We start from the raw sequence: 27,215 nt of genomic DNA, 5'->3' as shown, positions 1-27,215 counted from the left end.
TTCAAGAGGCACTTGGACAATGCCCTCAATAATATGCTGTGACTTTTGGTTAGCCCTGGAGTGGTCAGGCAGTGTGCATGCTCTAGATGATCTCTGTAGCTCCTTTCCACTGAACTATTCTATTTGATTCTATTCTATTTGATTCTAACCATAATAAACTACCTTGAACCACATAGTCTTTGACCTGAAATTATGAGCTATTGCCTTGCATGTCATATGGCCTTAGGGTTACAAATACAACCTATCTGGTAACTCTTCCTCCTTGCTGAGCAATGTTGGCAGTGAGAAGACATAAAGGCTTATCCTAGTCCTTAAAAATTAGCTGGTGTACACAGAAACAGTGATTCTTGGAGATAGTTTATAGCAATTGTCCTGCTCTGCTCTGTGTCGGGGTGTGGCCTCACCTTGAGTACTGTCTGTGGTTTTGGGTGCTACGGAGGAAGGACATAAGACTGTTAGAGTGTGTCCAAAGGATTTCTATAAAGATGAGGAAGGGGAAGGGGAAGACGTATGAGGAGCAGCTGAGGACCCTTGGTTTGTTTAGACCAAAGCAGAGAAGGCTGAGGGGAGGCCTCATAGCTACCTGCAGCTCCCTAACAATGGGAGTGGAGGGGCGGGCGCTGAGCTCTGCTCTCTGGGGACAGCGACAGGACCCGAGGGAATGGCATGGAGCTGGGACAGGGGAGGGTCAGGCTGGGGGTTAGGGAAAGGTTCTGCACCCAGAGGGTGGCTGGACACTGGGACAGGCTCCCCAGGGCAGTGGTCACAGCACTGAGCCTGATGGAGGTCAAGAAGTGTTTGGGCAGCACTCTCAGACACATGCTGTGATTTTTTGGGTGGTCCTGTGAGGAGCCAGAAGTTGGACTCAGTGACCCTTGTGGGTTCCTTCCAGCTCAAGATATTCCGCGATGCCACGATTTTATGATTAATCTTCCCTCCACATACACAGGGGCTGCAGTAACAGCACCCCAAGGCGCACACCGCGCTGCTGCCCCTGCCTGGCAGGAGGCTCCCCCAGACCCAGACGCACACCCCCCTCCCGCAGCACCCCACCACCTCCGCCTCCCCCTCCCAGCCCCACTCCCGACGGCCGACCCCTCTCCGCCCGGGGGCGGTCCGGGGGCGGCTCCGCTCCGCCGGGGAGCGCCGTGCCGCCGCCGGGAGCCGCGGCTCGGCCGGGCCGGAGCGTGCGCCGAGCCCCGGCAGGCGGAGCCGCGGTGCGGGCGGGCGGAGGCGCGGGCGGGGCCCGGCGGCGCTGCGGCGAGCGGGACACGGGCGGGCGGGCGGCCGCGGGGAGGCTGCCGGCGGGCAGGGCAGGCAGGCAGGCGGGGAGGCAGGCAGGCAGGGCAAGGCAAGGCAAGGCAGGCGGGGAGGCGCTGGCTCGCCCGCTCGCTCCTCGCTCCGGCGGTTCCGCGGCGCTGCCCGTGCAGCCCAGCCGCCGCCGGAGCGAATGGGGAGGCGGCGCTGAGCGGGCTGCCCTCCGCGGTGGTGCCGGCGGGCAGGGGCAGCGGCGCCGCGGGCGAGCGATGCCCCTCACTCTGCTGCCTGCGCTGCCCTTCCTCCTCCTCCTCTCCCTCCTCCTCCTGCCGGCTTCGAAGCTTTTGTTCCCCCCGGCCGCCGCGATGGCAGGGAACTTCCCGCAGGGATGGGCTCAGGCCGGGGCTCCGCAGGGCGCCGGCCACGCTGCGAGGTGAGGCGAGGCGAGGGGGGCTCTGCCCTCCCTGGGGGGCGCAGCGGGGGCCCGGTGGAGGTCCCCCGGCAGGGCGGCGGCGGCGGCGGGGCCTCGGCACGGCGGGAGCGGCGTTTCCGGCCCGGTGCCGGCCGCCGGGAGCTGGCCTCGCCCTGCCCTGTCCTGCCCGGGGCGGCGGGGAGCTGCCGGGTGTCGCCTTCCCGTCCTAATCGCGCAAAAGTCTGCGATCAGCCGGGACCCGCCGCTGGCGTGGCCGGTGTCCCGTAGGCGCATGGTGCTCCCGCTGCGGGAGGCGCTCCTGTGGCAAGAAGAAGCGCCTGGCTTCATGTACCAGCTATTTTGCAACGAGTGCGCTCTTTTCAGCGAGGTCTTCTGCATGCTTCGCTTCTAAAAGTCACCATACAGCGCAGGATGAAGTAGTTAAAGCGTGCGATGAAGTTTTCCTCGCTAACAGTAAAAACACTTTTTGAGGAAAATGGGATGTGCGTGCAGAGGCAGGTGGTAGTGACACGCACAGCCCAAATGGCCTGAGTGGGGTTACGGTCCGTGCCCAAGAGGATGCCTAAACAAAATTGTTATCGAACTCGATTGTGAAAGGGACAGCTTCGTACAGGTTAAACAGACTGTTTCTAGCTACCTGAAACTGCAAAGATGTTTCAGAGAGTATTACTTACACTGAGCAGCTGTCTGCTGACAGCCCTCAAATGTATTTTTACTGTTGTTTTTGTGCTGTTACCTGTTGTGAAAATGTATTTGCCAACACTGCCGTAGCCAAGTTTCCAGAATAACATAATTGATTCACTTGTAATTATATTTTTCGTCTACAGAAGCAGATTTGGTAATGACTGGTAATTAGTAGGATTATAATTTCTAAATAACTTTCGTTAGAAATATTTACTGCCAGATGATCATCCCTCAGAAACCCGGCTTCTTACGCTGTTTTGCATGACTTATTTGTTAGGGGGTGGCCTTACTGTATGAGTACGTATCAAATGTATAGAACTTTTTTTTTGTTTGTTAAATGGAAGAAAATAAGAGGAGGCTGTGGATGTCAGTAGATCACATGCAGGGAACAAGCTGAAGAAACAGGAACAAGCCAAGATGAGCTCATTTTTAATTCTTGTGTACTATGATATGTAGATAATTTTCGTGTACTTAATGGTATGTGACATTTAAAATTATTCTCCAAGAGTAACGGCAGATAGAGCTCGGAGATGCTACCTCCGTTACTCTCCCAGTTAATTAAATGTACCCGTGGTTGTTCTCTGGTCCTGAAGCCAGTCACCCTTGTCACTGCTGCTCGCCTCTGCTACCTTCCTGAACAGGGCTGCTGAATACAAGCAAGTGGTTGTGGCTGTTCCCTGGGCTGCGCTGAGCCCAAGTCATGCCCAAGAATTGCATGGGGGAGCTGTGGTGGCCTGTGCAAGAAACACGCCATGCTGGCCTGTAGCAGTTGGGCACTCGGCGTGACCGAGTAAGCTGCATCTCCCAGGGATGGTTCCTGGCATTGTTGGGTTTGCTGGTGTGGGCTTAGGCTGTTGGTAACACTGGAAGTAGTTTCTCTTAACTCTGTGCTCAGTCACCGTGATCTAACTTGCCTGCATCCAGGAACTTGGGCACTATAAAACTCCACTTTTCTGCAGAAAACTGCCAGGGCTGCTTCTTCCTCTACTTGTGTGGGTGGGTGCAGAGGGAGTAGGTGCAGGCTGGGCGGCCTTCCCACTTGCTCCAAAGGGAAGGGTGGTCAGGGCAGGAGCAAGGCCTACACAGCTTCCTTCTGCTTGTCTGGGACCGTTCTTTGGGACAGCACGTGCCCGTGAGCCGTCCCAGTGGCCAGCTGTCAGTGCATCCACGGCATGTAGTTCAGATGTATTCCTAATCACTTTGCTAAAAGGATCAGAGCAAGTAACTTTCTAAAATCTTTCTAAAATGCTCTAAAGATTATTTACTTTTAGATGCCTGGAGAGATTACTAGCCTGTTAAAAGTGTTAGACTGGATATTTAAAATCAATCTTGTGGACCCTGGACATGCTTGCTGTCTCTTTTTGTTGTTGTTGTTTCACTGCAATTACAAACAAAGCCTGCGTAGTTTGTAGCATTCTGTAAATGTGTGGTTTTGTTCACAGTGTTACAGTATCTCATAGTTTGGTTCAGTAATGAAATGGTGCTAGTAGAAGTGTTGTATTTTATGCTGTGCTTGATTTGGGGGTATTGATATGTCTTGGTAATCTTATGTAATAGTCTCATGAATAATTTTCCAAACAAATCTAAAAGATATTAAATTTAATTGTTACAAGTTAGGAAAGTGAGGCAAGAGAAAGAGTGACTACTCATGTAAGGACTCTCAGTCACAGAACCTAGAATTAGAATCTCAGGCAGAAAACGGATCTGTCAGGTTGCACTGCCTCTCGTAGACTTATCAAATACTTTAATAGAAAGGTGTATTTTTTCTGTGTATTTGCAGCTAGCAGCTGTTTTTTGCTAATCTAGCTGGTAGCGCAGTTCAAAGTTAAGTAGGAAAATAGTTCAGTTGCCTCATTTTCAGTTGTGGATAGTGCTTAAATATTACCTAAACCGCACATGTTGCGATGGGACTTGGTATATACTTTAAAGTACTTTCCCAAACAAGTTGTTTAAGGTGAGGTCTCAGTGAAATTCCATTCAATTCCATTTGAATGGAAATTTACAAAATATTAATCTCAACATTAAGACATTTCAACATGCACTTTAGGAGAAAGGCAAGCTTTCCTTTTCTTCGCCCTCTGTGTAGAAGCAGTGATTCAGTAAGATATTTACACTGAGGCATGTGTTGAAGTGTTGGAGTCCCCCCACTGGTTTGAATGGCACTTAGAGAAATCTCTTGCATAACTGTAACCTAATTTACCTCAATCTAGATGTAGATTATACACTAGCCGTGTTTAAAAGAACGTTGTTCAGACCACATAAGCACATAAGTGTTTGAAAATTTAAAGCTATGAAGTGTTGGTGATGTGGGCTTTGGGAGCTATGCTTTATACTATCTAGGATACATTTTTTTTCAGAGCATTTACCATTTAAAATCAGGCAGCCAAAATTAGCAGATGATTTTTGCATCCCTTCCTTGATTTTCTCCTCCTTGGAGTTACTAATGCGAGCTTTGAACTGCGTTGATTAAATACGACATGGTAACATGCAATAATTGTGGAGAACACATGTGCTGGGCCTTCTGAAGGAAGTTGGATTGTGTGTGGGTAAATAGTATTTAGTCATGTAATTAAAGGCTCTGTCGTGGTGTTTAATTAGATTTCCATAACTGTTACTTCTCAAGTTCTGAGAGGCTGACTTTCAAACCTTAGTAGTGCTTATTTTTTTAACATTGTTTATGGGTGTGTATTTTTTTTTTTATTTTTATTTTTTTGTGGGATAGCTACAATCACTTCCTATGTTCTTGGCAGATTTAGAACCTGTAGATGCCAGTTCAGGCTTTAACTAGCTGAGCTTTAAGCAGTCGTTTTTGATTCATGCATGGATTAATAATGAAGGGAAATAGAATGCTATATACATGGGTAATAAAGATGAGTATCTCAATTATCCCATGGTATCTCTCAATTTTTATATAATATTGCTGACCTGAGGAGAATGGCAAAACTTTGGGGTGTGGTTCCTGTTCTGTTGTCTGCAGGGCAATGCTGTCTGGTGAATTTACTGTTGTTTTCCCCACAATATTTTACCCTTACTGCCCTGTTTCTTCTGGGCTGTCTTGTTGGCCAGCTGCTTGCTGTGTTTTTCTGCCAGATTCTTCCCTTGGTTGATTTCATATATAATATCTGGTTGCTGGTCATTTTAATTGGGCAGTTAGAGTATTTCATCCTAATCTAGTTTGCAGCCCTCTAGTCTCCTTGAAGTTTCTAATTTCTTTCTCCCACGTGAGCATGCATTGTATTTCCAGCAGGTGCTTGCGTCACTGTGGGCAGTGAATGGATGCTGGTGCTTTAGGAGGTAAATCTAAGTCTTCAACATGAGCTTCTAAAAGCTAGCTAGCTTGTACTGTGGTTGTTTTTTTTTTTTTGTTTGTTTGTTTGTTTTTTCAACCTCATTAGATTTATGGACTCCTGCACAGCAAATTGAAACCCAGTAACAACAGGCTAGCTTTCAGGGGAAGCTGGGAATAATCTGTGGACTATGGCAACTCTGAGATAGTTTTAACGAGCCTTCCAGGCACCTGTATGGTCAATGGAGAAAAATAAGCTTGTCCAGAAAGTGTTTTATCCCACCTATGGTTGAATTATACTCTCTGTGTGTCTGCTTAGTGTGCTGAGAGTTCTGATGGCTCTTCTAGCCTTGCTGTCCACCTTTTAGAACAGCTACGTTTACACAACGTTAATTCTTAATGAGCACCTTTGCGGTTCTTAATTTTCTTGTCATTATTCAATATACGGTCAAATGCCTTATTTACAATCCTGAATGTGTAATAATTAATGTTAATGCATGCTTCTATGGCAGGGTTATCTCTGTTCTTCAGGAGCAATATGTTATCTTCATGACCATACTGTTTTGTGCAAGTTGTCTCTGCATTTTAAGAACAGTGCTGTGTTAGATGCAGATTTACAGGAAAAACTTCACAAACAGAGGATGTTGGGTTTGCGTTGCTTTGAAAATGAGGGGAAAACTTTGCAACAGATAGGGAGAAAGTGTATTTTTAATTCAAGTTACAAAATAATACTTCTGTCTTTCTAAAGCTATCTTAAATATGATACAAGATACTACTTAGAAATAGTTACCGATGCAAGTTTTCTGCATCAGTAGTATAATTCACAAAATTATCCCTTTCAAAGGATTGTACAAGTTTCATTGTGTGTAATGATAGAAAAGAAGGTGTAATATCTTGTGAAAAATAGATTACTTTTTTTTTTGTCAGACTTGAAAAGTAATTTGAAAACACATGATATTATGTGCTGATTAAATTCGTATCTTCAGTAGATGTTATTCCAACAAGCCTTTTATTACTTGTTCATTTAGATTTAGAATCTTCTGTCAGTTGTCACTTCTGAATTTTCTTGAAACATTTTTGGAGCCTTGCATGCTTTTTGTGGATGTGTTTTAAAGTAGATGCACATAATGTGTTTGTGATCTTCTGATTGCTCTATCAGTAAGTCTATGTGCATAGCCTTTATATTTTGTATTAATTCTAAAGGCAGATATTATTTCAAACTATCTGTATCCATGTTTACTGTGCTTCCCATTACTACCAAAATCTTTTTATGTCACAAAGTAAAAACCTCCAAACCAAATTCCAACCTTTGTTGGAACCTGTACCTTCGTACAACCAACGTCTACCTGAAGATGCGCCATCAAACATTAAAAGAGTAAGTTTGCATTTGCTTTTCCTCAGAAGTACTCACTGGTACCCCAGACCTTTGTATGCTCATATTGAGTACTCTGGACAAGTTTTTGTGTGGCCTGGAGAGAAGCTACCTCTTTATTTTCGGTGCAAAATGAACTGAGTAGCAATGGGGCCTCCCACCTCTTGCCTTATCTCTGATTTGAAGGGTTTGTGAGTCGATAGAGCTGAGAAATTAATTCCATCCTTCACACTACCACATCTTCAGTGTGTCTGCTCAGGCTCCAAGTGTGTCATTTATGATAAGGAGGTGGCATTTGAAACGAATTTGGCAATATTTAATGCTGACTCACAATAACACATTTGGAGTATTTATAACAGGCAGAGGTTGTACTATGCTGTACTGGTATCAGGACATCTGCCATAAGAAATTTCCATCGCAGTTGTTATGTGAGCACAGGGATGGGGCTGAGAGCTCTGGCTGAGGGAAGTTCAGAGCCTTTTCCCTCCCTGTTCCCTTTGTTTTGATAAGAAAGCAAGTTTGGGCTGCATACATCTTTTCTAGAAATATCAAAGCGTAAAGTCTCAGGTAATAGCACTTCTGCTGTTACACTGCTAGATCCAAACGAGCTGGATTACACGTGTGGTTCACAGCCACCACAAATGATAGACTTGAAAAAGCATCCCCACAGCACGTTGGCTGTGTGGTGACGTGCTTCTAGCTATCACCAGCAAGGCAGAGATTGTACTCCCTATATTATTCCCTCAGGTTTCCCTGCTGTTCTCAAAGGCTCTCTGTTCCTGGGAGGCATGCACCTATCAAGCATTATGCAGCTGTTGCGCAGAAGCATACATCTGAGGCAGTTGGTTCAGACAGTACAGACGCATGCAGACAGATGGAGAAACATAAAGACGGGGCATTCATACACAGCATTCTTAAGAAACAAGATTATTGTTTCGGCTATCTGTTTTAGTTTAGATGAATTTAGCGTTCCAGAAATTCATGTTCTGTCTGATTGCGGACCAAGCTGATGTGATTACTTCAGAGCTCTGTTGAAATTAGGTGAGATCAGTCTAGTAGGAAGGAAATGGGGGCTGGGGGAGAAGCAAACACTGCTGAGGGAGTAGAGCACCCTAAGATCGTGAGCTGGGGATTTGTACTGCTGAGCATGTAAGGCAGTTGCCAGATGCTGCCCAAAGGCCTGCCCAGTTTGCTGCTCAGTCTGGGGACTGCTACAAAGCTAGGCCCTAACTGTTTCAAAGAGTTGTTATCTACATATTTGAAAAGATTATGTGCATTTTGAAAACATATTCTAAGAAAGAGTTTAATCAACCGTATCTGTCAGTTAATGTATGATTAATAGACCATCTCCTGAGAAGTTCTGATCGCTCATGTAGCACAGAAGTGTTTGAATACATAAGTGATTTTAGAGTGATGTTTGGGTATTTGACCAATTTCTTCCCTCACATGGGAGGAAAGCAAGGAAGAGCTAGCATTGCGTCTGTCTGACAGTCAGCCCTGTTTTGTTCTGTCTCGGAACCAGGCACCATCAAAGCATCTAGGAAACGTTGGTTGTAATCAGCAGTCAGGTGGGATTGAACTTGCAGTTACTCTTCCAGTCAGATTTCCCATAAGAAGAACTCATGGAAGTATAGCCCTGCTGCAGTCTTCTTCAAGGGAAGCACTGGGAGTCTGGATTCTGTGTTAAGTATTCCTATAGGAATGCAAACCAGTGAATAGCAGTGAAAAGCACTGCTTGGCTCCTCGCCGATGGAGAGTCCTGATATATGAAAGAGAAATCTCTCTTTGGTGGTTGTCAGCAGATCAGGCAATGTGGACTTGTGTTCTGCCACCACAACATGGTGTGGGCAGGCAAAGCTGCAAAAGCCTTGTCGCTGAAATGGTTCACAGTGTGGCAAAACCATTTTGTGGGTTAGAGCCCCTCAGCTCACCATTGGTGAGCCTTTGTGAGATGTAGGCAATGGAGAAGTTCCCTCTGTGTATGTAAACGATGAGCTTGCCTGCTAGGTTAGAGCTGAATTTCATTTGCAGGTTGGTGTTGCTAAATTTGTGCAAATGGTATGCATGTGAGGTGCATTCTGCTATTTAAAGTTGTGTCCCTTCGTCCTGGGGGAAGATGCCCTGGCGGTAGGTATTCGTTTCATCTTTGCACTGGTGTAGCCAAGCTGAACTTCTAGTTACCTTCCAATCTCAGAACTGGCTCTCCTGAATATTTGTATCTTATCTAAAGGTTTGGGGGTGACTACACATAGCAAATTACTTCAGCGAGCGCTGGAAAAAACACTGTGAGAAAGGCTTGTCTTGAGTCACAGATTAGGGATGAGCTGGAGCCACATGAGATAGGAGCTGTTTTGTGGGCTAGCCTGAGGCTGTGGAACGCACTAAGGATCATCACACAGCTGGACAGCACTTTCTGCTTCTAATACAAGACACCCGTGCTGACATAGTCTCTGACATAAATGCTGCAAATATGTAACATGCATACTAAAGTAAACCTGCAAGCAACAGAGAACCACAACCAATTCTGCTCCCAGAAGAGACCAGTCAGCATAGGGTGCTCCTTTGGATGTGCTTTTCCCACCACAAAGAGGGTTTAGAGAGTGTGTGACACAGGTTGCATTGCTATTACGCTGTGAAAATGGTGGAAAAATGCATATTTATCATTCTTGGGTTCCTAACAATGAGTTAATGCTGCTGTTGGGGACTAGATTCTTATTTATAGTGTTTATAAATGATAGTCGTAGTTCTAGATGCAAAAATAAAATAAATAACTAAATAAATCCTGAAGGATAAGTATTTTAAGACAAGTAGCTATCCTTTGTAATGTGATTAGCTTTCCCTGTTTTTTTTTTGGTTGCTGTCAACAATATTGCATCCAGGCCTTTCATATTACTTCTGATAGAAAAGTCTGAAGAGAACATACTGACCTTGTACACAGGCTCCTTCAGAATCCTCTAGCTGGGCCTGGTGGCACAAAGATGAGGGAGATGTTCCCACTTCTGACACTTGCTGGAAGAAGGCATGCAAGGTTTCTCTTTCTCATAGCAAGGGACTTGGGTCTTCAGCAGCTTTGCTGAGGAAGTGCTAAGGAAGGGATGCTGTTGTAACACCTGGAAGCTGAAAGCCTGTGTACACTCTCAGTAGGTGAATCACTTACTCAAGCTTGAGCATGGAGAGTTGTGTGTGTGTGTTTTAAGAACGTTACTGCCTTTTGGCTTCATTTATATGCTCGCTAATCATGATGACTGGGTGCTATTTAAAATCTGAATGCTTCTGAGGCTATTTCCGGTGTGCAGGAGGATATGGTTTAGGAATGGAGCTTTCTGCAGCCAGATGGATTATAGTGTTGCTAAGGAAACAGACTATAAATGAAGTGGCAGCTGAGTGTCCCTAGAACATCAGACTGCTCGAAGCTGGTATTTTAAACTCATTTAGGTGGGTAGATAAATTGGGGCGATGAGAAGTTAATTTCCTGCGTTTTACGCTTCGTTAATTTTCATCGCTTTATTAGTATTTACAAAAGGTGCCTTAAATTCCCACTCAGACCACCTGGTGTGTGGGTCACTGAACAAAAAGTTGCTACTAAAATTAGAAAATGGACAAAAGCTGTACAGTAAAGTAGATCCTAAAATAATCATTAAAACTACTACTTTGCAGGTAGATAATGATCTAAGAAAGACCTGGCAGCAGCACGGTCCTCCTGAAAAACTGGGACTATGAAATAAGATGAGATTATGCCAAGTACTTAGGAAAAAGCGGAGCTGCTGTGGACCTGAAGAAGTTACAAATCTGGAACTTCATGTATAAGTTATAAAGCATGTATATTTTACTGGGCAACCACTGCCATTGGTGAGATGGACTGACTGGACAAGGGGAGGGCCGGAGAAGTTCTGAATAGCCTGCAATACTTGCAGACCTCACACTTTTAAAAGGATATAATGGGATGCTGGTCTTTCCCCTCCCACTTAACCAAGGTGGTAACTGAAGAGTCAGTAACTTTAGATCCTTGTGCTTTTTTCATGTTGCTTGCTTTACTCTTAAGTGCCTTGTGTTCCTGCAGTTAAATTCCTTTCCTTGCGAGCCTGATGAGATCGGAAGCTCTGAAATACTTGGGTAGCCAGTGGTACCCACTTTCTCAGCAGCGTGTGAGCCATGGTTCAAGATAAGAGTAAGGAACAATCTGCATCCAGACAGGATGTGTTTAGACTTGTACCCACTTTCAAAAAAAACTGTTGTTTGGTAGGTTGGTAGCAAAGGGCAGCAAAAAAAAAAAAACTAGTGAGAGCCTGCTCTGCTGTTTTGAAGTTGTATCCTGTGCATACATGGATAAAGCATTTAAGTAAGTGGTTATATCTTTACTCAGACATTTATGTTGCATTTCTATTCAGGATGGGAAAGCATGTAAGTGTTTTACAAGCTGTTTTTGCTTAAAAAGAAGAAAAATAAGAGGTCTGGGAGGTGAGCAGGCACTGGTTGAGTCTGTAGAGATTCAGAAATTTGTATTAAGTATTTCTGTAATGAAAAGTGGAGATCTGAAAAGCTCATCGTAAGACTAAAAACTACAAGAACTTGCCAAGCAAAGATGGTTTGTGAACTAAATAGGAAATGGAAGGCTGAGAAAGGATTTAAAGTATATACATGTGGTTGGTAGAATTACCATTCTATGTTTTCTGAATTGAAATGAAATTGTTTGCAATAAAACACATTCCGGAAAATGAGTCAGTGTTCCAGCAGTACTAAACCTCTTCAGCCTGCAGTGTTAAAACTGTTATTTAGAGGACACTGGAGAGGAGAGTGTCTGGTCTCTTCAGCCAGGTGGGCAGCAGAGGTCACTGGGGAGATGGCACTGAGTACACTGGAGCCTTTCCCTGCCTGGTTGTCGTATGACTGGATTTATTGCATTGATGGGAGTGCCATCAGTCTACGTGTGGATCAGTACCCATCACTGCCTTATCACTGCAATCAGGAGCCAGGAACAGAATCCAGCTATCGAAGAATGTAGAGCATGACTTTTCCTCTTTAATTATGCCTTTTCTGAGGGGCTTTAGCATTGAGCCAGATTAATTATTCCTGTCCATGTTTGCTCCCTGAAGGATCCACTGCCTCTTCCTGGAAACTTTTCTCATCTCCTGCTAACTTGTTTGCCTCTTGTGTGGTGGAAGGAGCCCTAGGACCTGTGAGAAAGCTAGCAGCAAGGAGCATGCTGTGGATCACCTTAACTGGTGTTGCAAAGTGCCTTTAGGATGCAAGATAGTAGGAAGAAGACAGCAAGCCAGATGAAACTGCCCTGAAGGATTAATTGTGGCTCTTAGTTGGTTCAGCTTGGATGAGAACTAAAGTAAAAGTACCATAAAGTATAAAGGTATGCTGGAACAAGTCTCGTTAAAGTGAATCTTTTCTTGTGTAAACAGAATGATGATGTGTAGCAAACAGTTTGGGCTTTTATTAGATTTTGTAGAAATATGTTAAATTCAACAAAAATTTAAATGGAAAAACAATGATGATTTGATGAGCAAAAACTTCTACAAAAGTTATTTTTAGCCAGCTCTGAGAACTGGAGAGCTGCTAATAGCAACTTCACTATTACATCTGGAGCAGGAAAGTCTTTCTGAGAGAAATAAGATCTGACAAAAATACTTACTTTAAATCAGTTCCAGAGGAAGGCAGAAAAATTACATGTAAATTGACAGTCGTGATACCTTCTGTAGCATCCTGGTACAGAATCCCTTAAAATTACCTTTCACAGTAGTTTAGATTCTTTTATTTATTTTTTTTTTGTCTTGGAGGTGTAGGAGGAGCGTCACTTCTGATTTTATATGCATCCTTTTCAATCTTTTTGATGTCTGAATAATGTTAATTCCAACATGAATGACATTTTAGGGATTATAAAGAGATTTATGTATAGCACAAAGGCCAGAATATCATTTCCTGGTCTCTCTTGATGGATGTCATTACATTTTTTTTTTCCCCATACATCTTGCCCATAATTTTGTTAGTGGGTTTTGGAGTTTTAAAAAATTGCTACAGGTCTCTTGGTTTGAATTTGTGAGCAGTTTCTGAGTAGTCACAATCAAATTAGAAATTATGTCTTAGGCTTATTGCTCTATTTAGAGTTATCTTAGGTGCAAGATAAATTCCATGCAGTATTTTGTCAGGATCAGATTGAAAAAGAAACTAACTAAACTTATGTGTAACTGAAGAAACACTTTGATATTATTTGCTAAATGAGTTAATTGACCGTACTTAAACAGCTTTCGGTTAAGTAGAGAAATAAGATCTTGAGCTAGCAAAGCAGAAGACAACATAACTTAATGTGTAACTCCTGCCTTGTGAGGTAATACTTCTCTATGTAGTTTATTATTACTTATTAACAAAAAAAAAAAAAAAAAAGTGTAAAAATCCCTCACTTTAATTTCTTAAGGGGCTTTTCCATGGAGGTATGTTGACTGGGAACTGCTGTAACTAAATCCAGTGAGACAACTGTTTTGGTGTAAAGTTTAACAGTTATTAAGTAACACAAAACCACTGAGTATTAAAAAAGTCACTCAGTTATCTGTAAAGTTATTTGTAACAAGGAATTATAAGATACTTAGAGGTTGTTGCTACAAAGGATTTGAATTGTTCAATAGATAAGCATATCTGCTTGCTTCGCATTGTTATTTAAAAAACAAAACCACTGCATCAGCTCATTTAGATATTTTTGGCTTGTAGATATATATATTTTTTAAAATTAAATTTGTTCATGATACATGGAGTGCTTCCAAGCCCTGCCTGTCACATCTGTATAGAAATTGTTTGTGCCTGTATTGCACAGGATTTGAATATCTGTAATATGTCATCTCACCCTGAGAGCTGTCCAAATGGGAACTCTAAATTTAACAATTTTTCAGATCTGTAATATGAATGGAGTTGACTGATTTCTAACTAGGATTGTTTCTCAGAGGTAAATGTGCTGTCTTGAAAGGGTTATTTCAGCTGACTGGACAAAAATGACTCTGAAGCCATTAAAACAATCGGATGATGTGGTTTAAAAATAGTTAAGAATTTTAGTCTGATTCTATTTTAGGGAAAATAAGATAATGGTCTAATATGTAACTGCTTTAATAGACTAAATTAGACTACCACAACAAATTATAGGGTATATCTGGAAAAATACACAAACCACTATTAGAGCATTTTGTTGTGTTAAGCATTTTTTGGTTTGGGTGAATAGAGATGTTAATAACTATCAAAGATGCATGTGTATACATACACACAGAAGTAATATAAAAATACTTAAATATGCATATAAACTAAATCTGGTTTTAGTTTTCAGCTGAATCTTATTCTGACTGAGTTTGAGTGCTCTCAGAGCAGGATGCTGCAAGCAGCAACATTTCTGTTACTGAAATGCGGTCACCTCATTGAACTTGCTACTAACACGTCTTCTCTATGAGCCAAGAAGCAAGATCTGTAACATCTGTATTACAGCAGCAGGGCTCTTGGGCGGCATCAGAGTTTGGCTGTAGCATGAGCTGAATTCCTGTGGGAAAAGCATAATCACGGCTGACCCTTTTGCTCCGGGAACTAACCCAAACTGCAGTATGGGCAGCACAGTGTAAAGCGGGTACAAACTTGGTAACGTTTTTTCAGTCATATCAATCACTTTGACACTACTGTCTCTGCATCTTTCAATAAAAAGATGAATTTTCATTGAATTCATTTTATTTAAAAACTAAGTATATTTTTGTGGGAGAGAGAACTTAATAAATTGCATCAGCATCAAATACTGTTGGTGATCGGGTTACTGTTTTCAAAACGCTAATTTTGTAAGCCTTTAGGATTTGGTAAAAGTGTGTGCTAATGGCTGTTACCAAAACAAATAAGGAAATCCATTTTCTCCTGCTAGCAGAACTGAGTGCAACAGTGTCCTGCGTGTACTGGGGCACTGCAAAGGAGGTGTGAGCAATTTAAGACAGGGAACCTTTATGTCTCTAAGGTAAATGAAGATGAAACATCAATCTTCCTTTCAATTAGAGATTATACTGCAGAAGTTGTTGTAGTTGAAAAGCCAAAATAGTCTTAGGACAACTGTTTTCATGACTTGAAGAAGGCTTTTTTTTTTTTTTTTTTTTTTTTTTTTTTTTTTACTTAACTGCAATCTTTTGATAGCCTGACCTTTTGGCGGAGAAAGGAAGCTTTCAGCGCTTAAGTTTATTTTGCATCAAGGTTTGAATTAAAACCACAAGAAAATGTTAAGAAAACTTTCTTTTAAGTGACCATGAGGTGCAACTGAATTTAGAGACTTGTCAGTAAAGTACATGTCAAAAGTTATGACTCACCTGAAAAGCAATGGCATACTGAAAACAACAGTTTTGAGGCCTTCTCTAACCTGTTGCAAAGTCTTTAATATAATCCAAACGCTCATGGGAAACAAGTTTAATGATGTCTTAGATCTCTGTGCTTTTGGTTCTGCCATTTCAGTTCTTTGGAAATGGCAGTTCCTGGCTTGGAGAACTGAATTAGACCTGGTAAGATGCAAATTCCTCTAAGATCATCAGTGTTTACAAGTTTTGCACAGCTCTTGCTGATGGCACAGCTCTGTCTTGAATGTGCTCTCTAGTAAGAACCTGTTAGTATACACACAAATCTAGGCTGTGGTCTTATGCCTCGATCTGTGTATTGCTACATCTTCAGGCTAGAAATGTGAAGCTGTTTGATATGCTTGCTAGGGTCTGTGTTAGTCCAGATCAATCCGCATGCTTCAGGACTGGGGAGCTGGGCTCAGGAATGATAAAGAAGTGAGGACTGGCCTTTCAGTAGTGCTACCAGCTTTAAATGCTGATCTCATAGAGGTGGTAATTCCTAGAGTAGAACTCTGCAGGTACTGGAATCACTGCACTTAAATCCGTTGAGGGACTGTGTAAGATTACAGAGTTTTTCCTCTCTGTTCACTTTAAAAAAAAACACTAAAAAAGCCTGACTAATCACTTAAAATGGGAGGGGAAAAAAGGAATGTCATTTGGAAACAGTGTTAACCGCTGACTGCCAACAGAAAACTACCCAAAGCATCTTGCCCAGGTAAGAGCAAGTTCATCAGGCTACTTAATCTGGAAAACTTTTCTAAATTTTACTTTACTTTTTCCCCTGCTTGGAAGCTTGAAATGGAAGGCATTTATGGTGATATTTTGGATGCTTCTCAAAATTGGTTTTAGAGGTGCTTTTAATGAGAGTTGGAAATACCTTCTGTAAACACAGAAGTAGAGAGAAGAGATGAGTCTTATGCCAGAAGATGTGCTTGTCTGGTGGGAAGATCTGGCAGGTTGTTGCTGTATTCGGTCCATCCAGGTTCCTGGCAGTCTTCTCCCTGCTGGCAAAGCTATTCACTTTTGACTCTTCAGAAAGACTAAAAGGGAAGATTAACAGTTCGTGATCCTTATCTCACTAAACAGGGAACAAACTGGGTGGTGAAAAATAATCTCATGGTTGCATTTTCTCTCTTTTATACATAATTAAATCCCCCCCCCCCCTTTTTTTCCTTTCCACATTGTTCTGTGGAATAAAAGTAAGATCAAATTTTGTGCGAACGTAAAATAATTTTATATTAATAGCTTGTCAGGGAAATCTTTCAGATGCTGACTTCCATTGTGGCTAGATAATGAGTTTGTTCTGCAGAAGGCAGATTTCTCAGCAAGTGCCAATCTGGCAAATCAGGCTTTATGTTTTGGATGTTTGAAGTCCCTGTTAAGTTGGTTGCACATACAGAAATTTAGCACTCAAATTGCTGAAGGAAGCAGGAGATTATGAGGGGTCTTAAAGTACAACTTCTTTTTCCTTTGAAGGTCAGTGTAAACTCATGGTCTGGCTTGTCGTCCAACCCCCGTGTACAGCATTTATTTAAGATGCTTGTTTGTGAAGGATCCTGCGTCTTTTGCTCCAATGGGGAGGAGAAGTTTTGAAAGAAATGGAAAGTTGTGTAGTCTTTTTGTAGCATACGAAAGTATTGGTGTCCCATATCTTTGTTCTTTTGATTTTTATATATAAACAATATTTATACATATTGGGATCTTTTGGTATGGCATATACTCAGCTTTCAAGGCTCCCTGACATTTTCTAGCTTCCTTCTGGGTATATGTAGAGAAACTACATTGAAAATTGGTGATCTGAATTAACAACAGGTATGTCACGATAGAAGATGCAGGTTTTTAGCTGTGGTAGCCCACTTTACAGAAATGATTTTAACTACTTGAGGCTGATGATAGCTGGTGATTGACTGGTAGTAGAGCATATAAAGGAAGCGCTGAGATCCTTTTGTTCTTATTTCTTGTTCATCTTCATTCTTCCTCTCCAGACTTGTTTTCTTGCCTTTTGTTTTTCTGATATAGCTATGCCATTATCTGTGCCATTGGAAAATTTACTCAGCTTCTTTGTGACATGCAGTAGCACCCTGTGAATTTAAATGATATTTCTTCTGAGAGGCTTTGGAGGTCTCAACATCAGGTTCCTCATGTTTTAGACTAAGCATGTAGTTTAGCAGATTGAATAAGGCTTAACGGCAGCTAATTTCTTTGCTCTTGTTTCCAAATTAATCCTATGCATCTGTATGAGATCTAAAACAAGATGCCACTCTAATCGTGGAATATCTTGGTATTAAATGGTAAAATTTTAATTCTACACAGTTAAGAGAGTTGAGGATCTCATTGGAATAATGAAACTATCCTTCCTAAGTTCTGTACCTTCTGCAAGATATGGAGATGTGATCTGTATTTCATTGGGAGACACAGCGTATTCTACTTCTCCAAATAAAAAAAAAAATAAAGTTCTATTACAGGAAAAAGTGTTGCTCTTCTTTCTAATCTTGTTCTGCTTTGTGTGTAAATATGTAATCAATCTTTGTGGTGTTTTTTGTTTTTTTGGACAGGTTATTTGGAAGAGGAATGCTTTGCTGAACAGGACAGCACAGGATGACTTTCGATTCCTGTTCTTTGTGGGAGACTCTATGGATTGGTATGCTTTTTTTTTTTTTTTTTTTTTTAATTTGTGAAACTGATGTGTAGTGATTACATATATACTCAAAGGTTCCACTCCTAAAATTCAGGAACCAAAGCATTTAGGAAGCTTCCAGTGTGCTAGTTTTCTGTTAATTATGCAGAGATATAAACTAAAAGAGTATGTTTTCAATAATATTTTCAGGGTTTGCCATTCATCTAGGTGCTACGGTATTAAGTTAGCTTTTCAACATATGTATGGTTAATATGACTGTTGAAGTACTGGAAAAGCTAAGAGTTGGGGGAATACTGTGTCAGTACTAGAAATGAATCTAGAAGTGCAGAAGTCCTTTCACATGATCTACAAATCAAAAACATGATTTTTCCCAAGAGCTAAGAATATAAAATTATTAATTACATTTTGCATGTTTATGGTTTCGAATAGTAATAACGACTCGCATGGCTGGCATTTCTTGACAGTTAATGGCTCTCTGAATTTAAGATAGAAATAAATATCCTCAAGAGGGCAATTAGTTGTATTTAATGACCCAAAGCAGAGGTGGCTGTTCCCCACCATACTTTCCTTTGAAAATTGCCACAGTAACGTTTATACAGTGGAAGAAAGGAAAATTTCCTAAATTAAACTAACGCTTCTTGTGAGTAGTTTTGTGGGTCATCTACTCATGCAGTGTAGTTGATTAGTTTCAATTTAGGATATGTAAATAGGTATTAAAACTGCAAACTGCTGGTTCCTTTCAGGAGGAACAGTTAGGTGAGTAAGAGAACATTGTCCCTGCTGATTTGTGCTCTGACTCATTCTTTGTATTGGCTTTAGCAGAAAGGATTCCACTGCAATATGTTGCTGCCTCTACTTAATGGCACAGGAAAAAATGTTCAACTCATATTGAAGCAGGAATATGTCCCAGGCTGCCTTGTTCAATAACAGGGTGTCAGAAAGTGCATACTTGAGTATTTTCTGTCAAAATATTTTTTTCAAAGACAAAGTAAGCCCATGACCCTCATACGTGCTCTTGACTTTATTTGTCTTCCCAAAAGGGTATTCTGCTTTTTTATGGTTATGCTGCATAAACTGTTTTTGCAGTTTTACTTCAAAATAATGTCAGCTTTAAAAAATACAGCAGGTTCCCATTTGTGACCATTTAAAATACTCCCAAGAACTAGATTCACCATTTCAGGCACTGTGAGCTTCAAGTTTCTGAAGAATGATGGCTTCTGCATGCTGGGCCTTGGTACTTTTGGTACAAACCTTGGTACTAGACAGTACTGAAAAAATGCTTGCTTTTAGCACATAAAGTTAATTTAGTAAATGACTGGACATTTTGACAGCAGTTCATAGCATGTTCTGATCTGCATCAAACACAACTGCTATGATGGTACTGTTTTCACAAGTAAAAAGTTCCCTGTTTTGGCTGTGTTGGAGTTACCGGTTTTGACAGATGTTGTCTTTGCATATGAGATAGAATCTTTTATTTCTGATTGAGCATACTATCCAGATTTTGAACGGAAATTATTTACCTTTTAGCTTCAAAAGCTGTTAAAAACAGACACCATAGTTCTAGCAGTTCATCATATTTGATGAATGAAATTTTTGTGGTATTTAGCTTTAAGTGTGTACTTCATTGAAATAGTTGTGTCTATTATGTTCTATAAAAAGAAAGTTGCATATGAGTGAGAACCTTGCTTGAGAGAAAATGTGCATACCCAGTAATTTTCAGTACAGAAATGGAAAAAAGTGATTATGTGATGCTTTTTTGCATGTGAAAAGAATTGGTGAGAGTACATGTTCCAAAAGTGAGAATGCTGTGATAAAAGGTACCTGCCCCTTGCTTGAGCACTTTCACCATCAAAAAGCTTACCTATTTAAACTACCAGAGCATGGTCTTCTTTTTACAAGGTACGTGATTGCTGTTCAGCAATGACTGCCTTTGAAATTACAGGATCTGTCTTTCTCAGAGAACAAGTGAGGACTGAAATGAAATTGCTCTGAAGTTATCCTATTGGTCCTTTTCTTTCATTTGAAATTTCTATCCTTACATAATTTTGGGGAAATTTGAGAGGGTAGGAAGAGGTATGCATGAGAAAAGAAACACAAGGTGCATGTTTAATAATCATGTGAATGTTCATGGTAAAAGCCTTGTGAATAAAAAAATAAATAAATGTATGACTGCTTACAGAGGGGGTCCTTTTGAGTTTGTTGGCTGAAATGCTAATGACTTTTACAAAGAATAGCCAAGAAAGGCCATAACTAGCATGCCTGCAGGTTAGATAAGTACAACTTGAAAGCACGTTTAAGTATGGAGATTTGCTGTGTAATGCATGGAGAGATTTCATACATCAGACTGATAAACAGAGGAAGGTGCTGCCTAGAAACCATCAGGAAGCAGTGAGCACATGAGCAGCACTCAGTTTCTTTCTATCTGGAATCTAAAGACTTCAGTCCTCTTCTTAGGTTAGGTATTGTCTTCACAAAAGCGGATGACAGCTTGTTTATTGTTCTCAAACCGAAGATACGTCTGATGACTTTCATAACAACTGAATGGCTGACACTCGCTTCCCACTGAAAGCATTTGGCAGGGTCCAGGCAGCAGCTTGAGATAGTCGCAAAATAGGATGTAGCAGTTTGCTTAGGGAGCTGGAATGGTGAGGGAGCATACAAGAGATTATTTTTCATAGTCACATTTTTTAGGAACAGTCTACAGACACCTGTTCATCCTTTGTTGTATACCGGGCAGTGCTGGCTTGAGAAATACAGGATAGCACAATCTTCTTGGCTAAACTAAGGATGCAGACCACTTTTGCTCTTTCTCCCCTTGTTTCCTTCCTTCAGTTTAGAAGGACAATTCATGATAAAGCAGCATTTTGTAAAACTTCGATACTTTGCCTTGGAACATGAATGCTTCTAGTTATTTTTTTCTCTTAGGGTAGACTTATGTGATACCTTTTTTCAGTCACTTTTGAATGGAGATCAGATGAAGCAGAATTGAACATAGCACTGAAGATAAGAGGTGCCATGGATGTGTATTGTAGCAGGTAGTGTATATAAATATATATTGTATGTAGATAGCTCCTGCCTTTCTTTGTTGCTTTACTAACAGTTCTGAACACTTGGTTTAGTTTTCTTAGAGCAGAGTACCATCAGTTGAAAATCTGTTTTTCTTCTGGATGGTAATAGTTTGTTTAGCATCTGTTACTGTGCAGATAGCCCTGTTTTTCTACACATGCACAGCTTTACCTCTAGCAACACTGAATTTTATCTGGTAGTTTATTACCTTGTCATTAAGTATCATGAGATCCCTCTGTACCTCTTTATAGTTGACCTTTGTTTTTATTAGATTGCTCTGAAAAACAGTTCATGTTCATCATCAGTAAATGTCATGAATTCACATTTCCCTCTTCTTTCCATATGTCAAACTGCTTGAACCCCAGTGTAGTTTTTCTTTGTAGAATCTTTCCACTGACCTTTTTCTATTGAGAAACTAACTGTTCCTCCTTTTGTTTACTATTTTAAACTGATTATTATCTGTGAGAGGTTTTACATTTATCCAAGTGCAGATTAGTTTCTTTTAGAGCCTTGGTGGAGAAACCTTGTCAAAAACAGAAATGCAAAAGTTACCTTTGCTGTTTTGTTGCTCACAGAGCTCTAAAAGATACTGCCCTGGGGATCTCATTTTCGGTTCTCCATGATTTTAAATCCAGAAGTATTTGTTGAATTTCTGCTCTTTTACAGTCCCGGCAGAACACTACAGCTTCTTCCCCTCTTCAGTGTTCTTGGCTTGTGGAGTCATAAGCCTCTGTGGAACTTCAGGTGAGTTTTTCTAGTTCGTTGCTGAAATTTGTGGTTATCTGTCCTGGAAAGCTGTTTTAACTTTCTGCTGTTGTTTATGGAGTTTGTTCTAACAAATATCTTAAAGAAGAGTAGTAAACAGAAGGTTTATAAAGACCAGAACTAAAAACCAACAACCAACAAAAACAAACAAAAAAGTTTTATCTACTATTTATGCTTTAGCTTATAAGTAACATTAGAAACTCTTCTACAGAAAGTTTCATAAAATAAAATGAAAGAAAAAGGAGAGAAAAGTAAAATCTAGAATGAATGATGTTTTTACAAAATGTCAGTTTACATGCTTCGGTATATTCTTGCTGAGTTTAACAATTGTTGAAATGTAATAGGGTAAAGTAGAAAATGATGATAATATTTTTTTCTATTGCAGCAGGAAGACCTCTAAAAAATGGAATATGTATGACACAATGAAATTAACATGCTTATAATAATACCTCTTCATGGTTCTGCTGGAAATGAAGAGAGACAGATTAATAGTTTGTCTTTTAAAAAACAAACAAACAAACAAAGGCTGTCTGGCCCTGGAAATCATCTAGTGATCATAAGCATGAAAATGGGAAAGGAATAGCTTTGCTATGGAATTAGACGAGCAGGCCAAAATGTTGGTGTTCTTGATGAATTCTTGTCAGCATCCTGAGCAACCTTGCATTTGAGTCACAAAAAGTTGTCCATCCTGAGCATGTACATTAGGCTTGCCTTACAGTTCATTCCTTTACTAGTGAAATATTATTCTGGGAAGAGTACGCTTTTGATCCTCCTTGAAGCATATGGTTCTTGTGTAATTTCTTAAGTGTTTTTTCCTCCCTTCATTAGTGCCCAGTGTTTGTACCAACCAGAACCTGCATAGATACTATGGGTGGGATTTGTGTTATTAGACACAGGCATCTCAAGTTAGTAGCACAAACTTGTCACAGTGTGCAGAGGAAGAGGAGATAGATTGCCCTCTGTAGATGTCTATATCCTTCATCTGACTAAAAACATGAAAACAGCCTGAAGTGGCTGCTACTGTCATCCAGATTGAATGAGATGAATCCCACTTTATGTTTCTGGCTGTGGTGATCCATTTTTAAAAAAGGCATAGTCCTTCTGTTCTCCAGCTTGATTAGATGCCAGAGTACTCTGTGGATGCTTAAATTAATAGTCCAAGATAGAGAGGAGGAGTTCTGTGAAGAGCTAGCACTGAAAGGGGGAGACAGCTCTCAGCTCTTCTGCATTTTGTTGGTAAGAACAGTGAATATCTGATAAATACCTAAGACAGTATGTGTAAATTCAAAAAGGAAATGTTGCATTCTGTCAGCATAACAATGAGGAAGGGAGTTCAGCATAATGTCTAAGGATTAGATTTACAGGGAAAAAGAGGACGTGAACAGTTAAATTATGTGGAATAGCAAAATGAATTAACAAATACATGGCTAGACCAGTGAAAACAGGAACTCTTGCTGTGGGGGGCAGGATTGTAGCAACTAAAGAAGAGTTAGTTTCCTGCACATTGATATGAGTCAGTCACTGTATGAAACAAATTGAGAAATACTTCAGTCCTGTGGACATGTTATTTGATAATAAATAACAGGTTAGGATGTTTTACATGTATTTTTTCTTTCCTGAGGCATCTGCTGCTGCTGACTGACTTAGAACAAGGGATTCTATAATGTGTAGTGTAGCTCAGATAGGTAAGCTTTTCAGTGCCTACCAAACAGGCAGATAGGTGATACTGGTACTACCTAAGTTATTTGGAAATACTAGTAATGTTTCCAGCTGTAGGTGATTTCAAAACAAAATCATGAAGTTGGCTATGAGATTTAAATAAATATTCTTTAAAGATAGAGGATCCAAGGAACTACAGACTTGTCAGTCTGACCTCAGTACCAGGGAAGGTTATGGAGCAGATCATCTTGAATGTCATCACACAGCACATACAGGGCAGACGAATTATCAGAAGCAGCCAGCATAGGTTTATGAAAAGCAGGTCCTGCCTGACTAAAATCACCTCCTTCAAAATGACCAACTTGAGAGAAAGGCTGTGGATGTTGTTTTACCTGGATTTTAGTAAAGAGTTTGACACTGTTTACCACAGCATTCTCCTGGAGAAACTGGCTGCTTATGGCTTGGACAGGTGTACAGTTTGTTGGGTGAAGAACCGGCTGGATGGCTGGGTTCAGTCATAACAAATGGAGTTCAGTGCAGTTGGTGGCCTGTCACCAGTGGCATTCCCCAGAGCTCAGTACTTCGGCCAGTTTTGGTCAATGTTTTTATGAACAATCTTGATGAGGGGATTGAGTGCACCCTCAGTAAGATCACAGACAATGCAATGATCACAGTCAGGTGGGGCTGTCCATCTGCTTGAGGGTAGGAAGGCTTTGCAGAGGGATCTGGGTAGGCCAAGTCCAATCGAATGACATTCAAGAAGGGTAGGTACCGGGTCCTGCACTTGGGTCATAACCCCATGCAGCAGTATAGGCCTGGGGAAGAGAGCATGAGCCAGCAGTGTGTCCAGGAGACCAAAAGGCCAACCTTGCATGCAGTATTGGTGAGCCTGCACCTCAAATGTCATGTCCCGTTTGGGCCCCTCATTACAAGAATGATGCTGAGCAGGCCCAGTGTGTGCAGAGAAGAGCAATGAAGCTGGTGAAGGGACTAGAAAAAAAAAAGTTATGAGCAACATCTGAGGGAACTGGGGCTGTTTAGTTGGGAGAAGAGGAGGTTGAGGGGAAACCTCATTACTCTCTATAACTACCTGAAAGGAGGCTACAGCAAGGAGAGTGTCAGTCTCTTTTTTCAGGTGACAGGTGCTATAGCATATGAGGAAATGGCCTCAAATTGTGGCAGGGGAGGTTTAGGTTGGGTATCAGGAAGGCTTTCTTCATGGGGAGGGTGGTCAGGCATCGGAACAGACTGCCTAGGGAAGTGGTGGAGTTCTCTTGCCTGGAGGTTTTTAAGAGATGTGCTGATGTGGCACCAAGGGTTTGGTGATGGGACTCATTAGGTCAGGTTGCTGGTTGGACTTGATGTTGAAGGTCTTTTTCAACCTGGATGATCTATGATTATATTGATTTGAATTATTCACTCTTCATCAGTAAAGTTTTGGTTTTGAACGCAAGATTTCCAGTCCTGGTTATAGTAGAGAGAAGCATGGTGAGTCAGAGTATTGTACAGTATCAGCAAGGCTACAGGAGCAGGATCTTTAAGAAAAGTACCAAATAGTGCTAGACCCTGGCATGGGTTCATAAGCAAAATATCAGTCTGAAGTGTAAAGCTTTGCAAAGCTTAAATTGTAAGGATACTTTCGTCGCTGAGGAAAGCAAGTGATCATTTGCTTCACATTGATTTTAGAGAACCATATTTTGTTTCTTTATTTTTTATTTTTTGCAGATGGAAATACTGACATGAATTTAAGAACTTTGATGCTTTCGGATGTTGAACTCTGATTTGGTAAATGACCAGGAATAAGATACTGCCTGAACAAGCTGAAATGCCTTGAAGACCTCTGGTTGTGCTTTCATTCTTCCTGAAGCAATGGTTTTCTCAGCAATGTTGACATTGGCCAGTCCTGGGACCTCAAATGCTACTTTTATTGTTTATGAAAACGCCTACACGAATTTTACTACTCCACATTTCTTGCTTCGTAGTGGCACAACACAGCCATTGAGATATAGTTCAGGTGCCGTGCTAACCACTGAGAGAAGTACTTTTCTGGTAAATGCTACAGCTATCCTGCCATCACAAGAAATTTTCAGGAGCTTGAGTTTGCCACTCCAGATCATTCTTTCTGCTGCTATGATATTTATCCTATTGGTTTCTTTCCTTGGAAACTTTGTTGTCTGCCTCATGGTCTACCAGAAGGCAGCTATGCGATCTGCGATTAACATTCTCTTAGCAAGCCTGGCTTTTGCAGACATGCTGCTGGCAGTGCTGAACATGCCTTTTGCTTTGATAACAATCATTACCACTCAGTGGATTTTTGGGGATATATTCTGCAGAGTCTCTGCCATGTTTTTCTGGCTTTTTGTCATAGAGGGGGTAGCCATTCTTCTTATTATTAGCATTGACCGATTTCTTATCATAGTGCAGAGGCAAGATAAACTGAACCCATACCGTGCAAAGATTCTAATTGTGATTTCCTGGGCAGCATCCTTTGTTGTTGCTTTTCCGTTGTCAGTAGGGAATCCTAATCTGCAGATACCCTCGAGAGCACCTCAGTGTGTTTTTGGCTACTCTACCAACCCAGGTTACCGAGCGTATGTGATAGTTATCTTGCTAATTTCCTTTTTTATTCCATTCCTGGTAATGTTGTATTCTTTTATGGGCATACTCAACACCGTCCGCCACAATGCAGTTCGTATCCATAGCCACCCTGATAGCATATGTCTCAGCCAGGCCAGCAAACTTGGTCTCATGAGCTTACAGAGACCTTTTCAGATGAATATTGATATGAGCTTTAAAACTCGTGCCTTCACGACCATCTTGATTTTGTTCCTTGTCTTCATAGTCTGTTGGGCACCCTTCACCACTTACAGCCTTATTGCCACATTCAACAGCCACTTCTACTACAAGCACAACTTTTTTGAGATAAGCACTTGGCTCCTTTGGCTCTGCTACCTCAAGTCTGCACTGAATCCACTGATTTACTACTGGAGGATTAAGAAGTTTCATGATGCATGCTTAGACTTGATGCCCAAATACTTCAAGTTTTTGCCACAGCTACCTGGCCATACAAGGCGGCGCATTCGACCTAGTGCCATCTATGTGTGTGGAGAGCATCGGTCTGTAGTGTAAAGCTGCAGTTGTATGACAATGATTGATTGTTATTTTCTGGGATTATTTGTTTTTAGGCTTTAGGTTGATTTTTGTTTTTGTTTCATATGGCTTCTTCGGTGTGGCCATATCTTATAACTTGATTAAATTTTCTGTGCAATTTTGGGAGGAAAGACAGAGGGAGGGGATGTGATCGGTTATAGTTGGGTTTACTACCAGAATAAAATCTACACAAAATAACAAATGTTACCTCTAGGATTCCATGGAAATCCATTCTTTTAAACAAAAATTGCATTTGTAACATTTTGTCAGGTTTATGCTTACTAGACCTGCAATTGCATCTAATTGTAGGGATTTTTTATGCTGCTAAGATACGGTATATTCGGTTGGTGTAATTTTTCTGAAAAATGTTGCTGCTGTCTGCCAATATATTAGAGCCAAAAAGTCTCATTAGATAACTTCTATTTAATTTTAACAATATTTCAGAAGTTTTGGTGGTGACACTATAAAACTTTTTTTATTTTTTAATATTTCCACAAATATTTTTGTGCACTTTAAAGAAATTGCTATAGAATTTGTTCATTGGAATATTTTGTTCTGTA

The 27,215-nt window shown here is 41.1% G+C and overlaps 1 protein-coding gene across 2 annotated transcripts; it reads left to right on the top strand.

Moving 5' to 3' along the window:
* Window positions 1–1,515: 1,515 nt before the first annotated feature.
* On the top strand, window positions 1,516–27,121 carry GPR63 (G protein-coupled receptor 63). 2 transcript variants are annotated; one of them, XM_032184961.1, is made up of 5 exons: window positions 1,516–1,690; window positions 17,933–18,018; window positions 20,969–21,050; window positions 21,748–21,825; window positions 25,231–27,121. In XM_032184961.1, the coding sequence occupies exon 5, from the start codon at window positions 25,375–25,377 to the stop codon at window positions 26,632–26,634; it is 1,260 nt and encodes a 419-aa protein (XP_032040852.1). In that variant the 5' UTR covers window positions 1,516–1,690; window positions 17,933–18,018; window positions 20,969–21,050; window positions 21,748–21,825; window positions 25,231–25,374; the 3' UTR covers window positions 26,635–27,121. The 2 variants fall into 2 exon arrangements, with proteins under 2 accessions (XP_032040852.1, XP_032040853.1); XM_032184962.1 differs by lacking the exon at window positions 20,969–21,050.
* Window positions 27,122–27,215: the final 94 nt, after the last annotated feature.

This window comes from Aythya fuligula, chromosome 3, assembly GCF_009819795.1.
Source record: "Aythya fuligula isolate bAytFul2 chromosome 3, bAytFul2.pri, whole genome shotgun sequence".
Lineage (NCBI taxonomy): Eukaryota > Metazoa > Chordata > Aves > Anseriformes > Anatidae > Aythya > Aythya fuligula.
The sequence above is the reverse complement of the archived record's forward strand: the minus strand, read 5'-3'. Positions and strand labels throughout refer to the sequence as shown.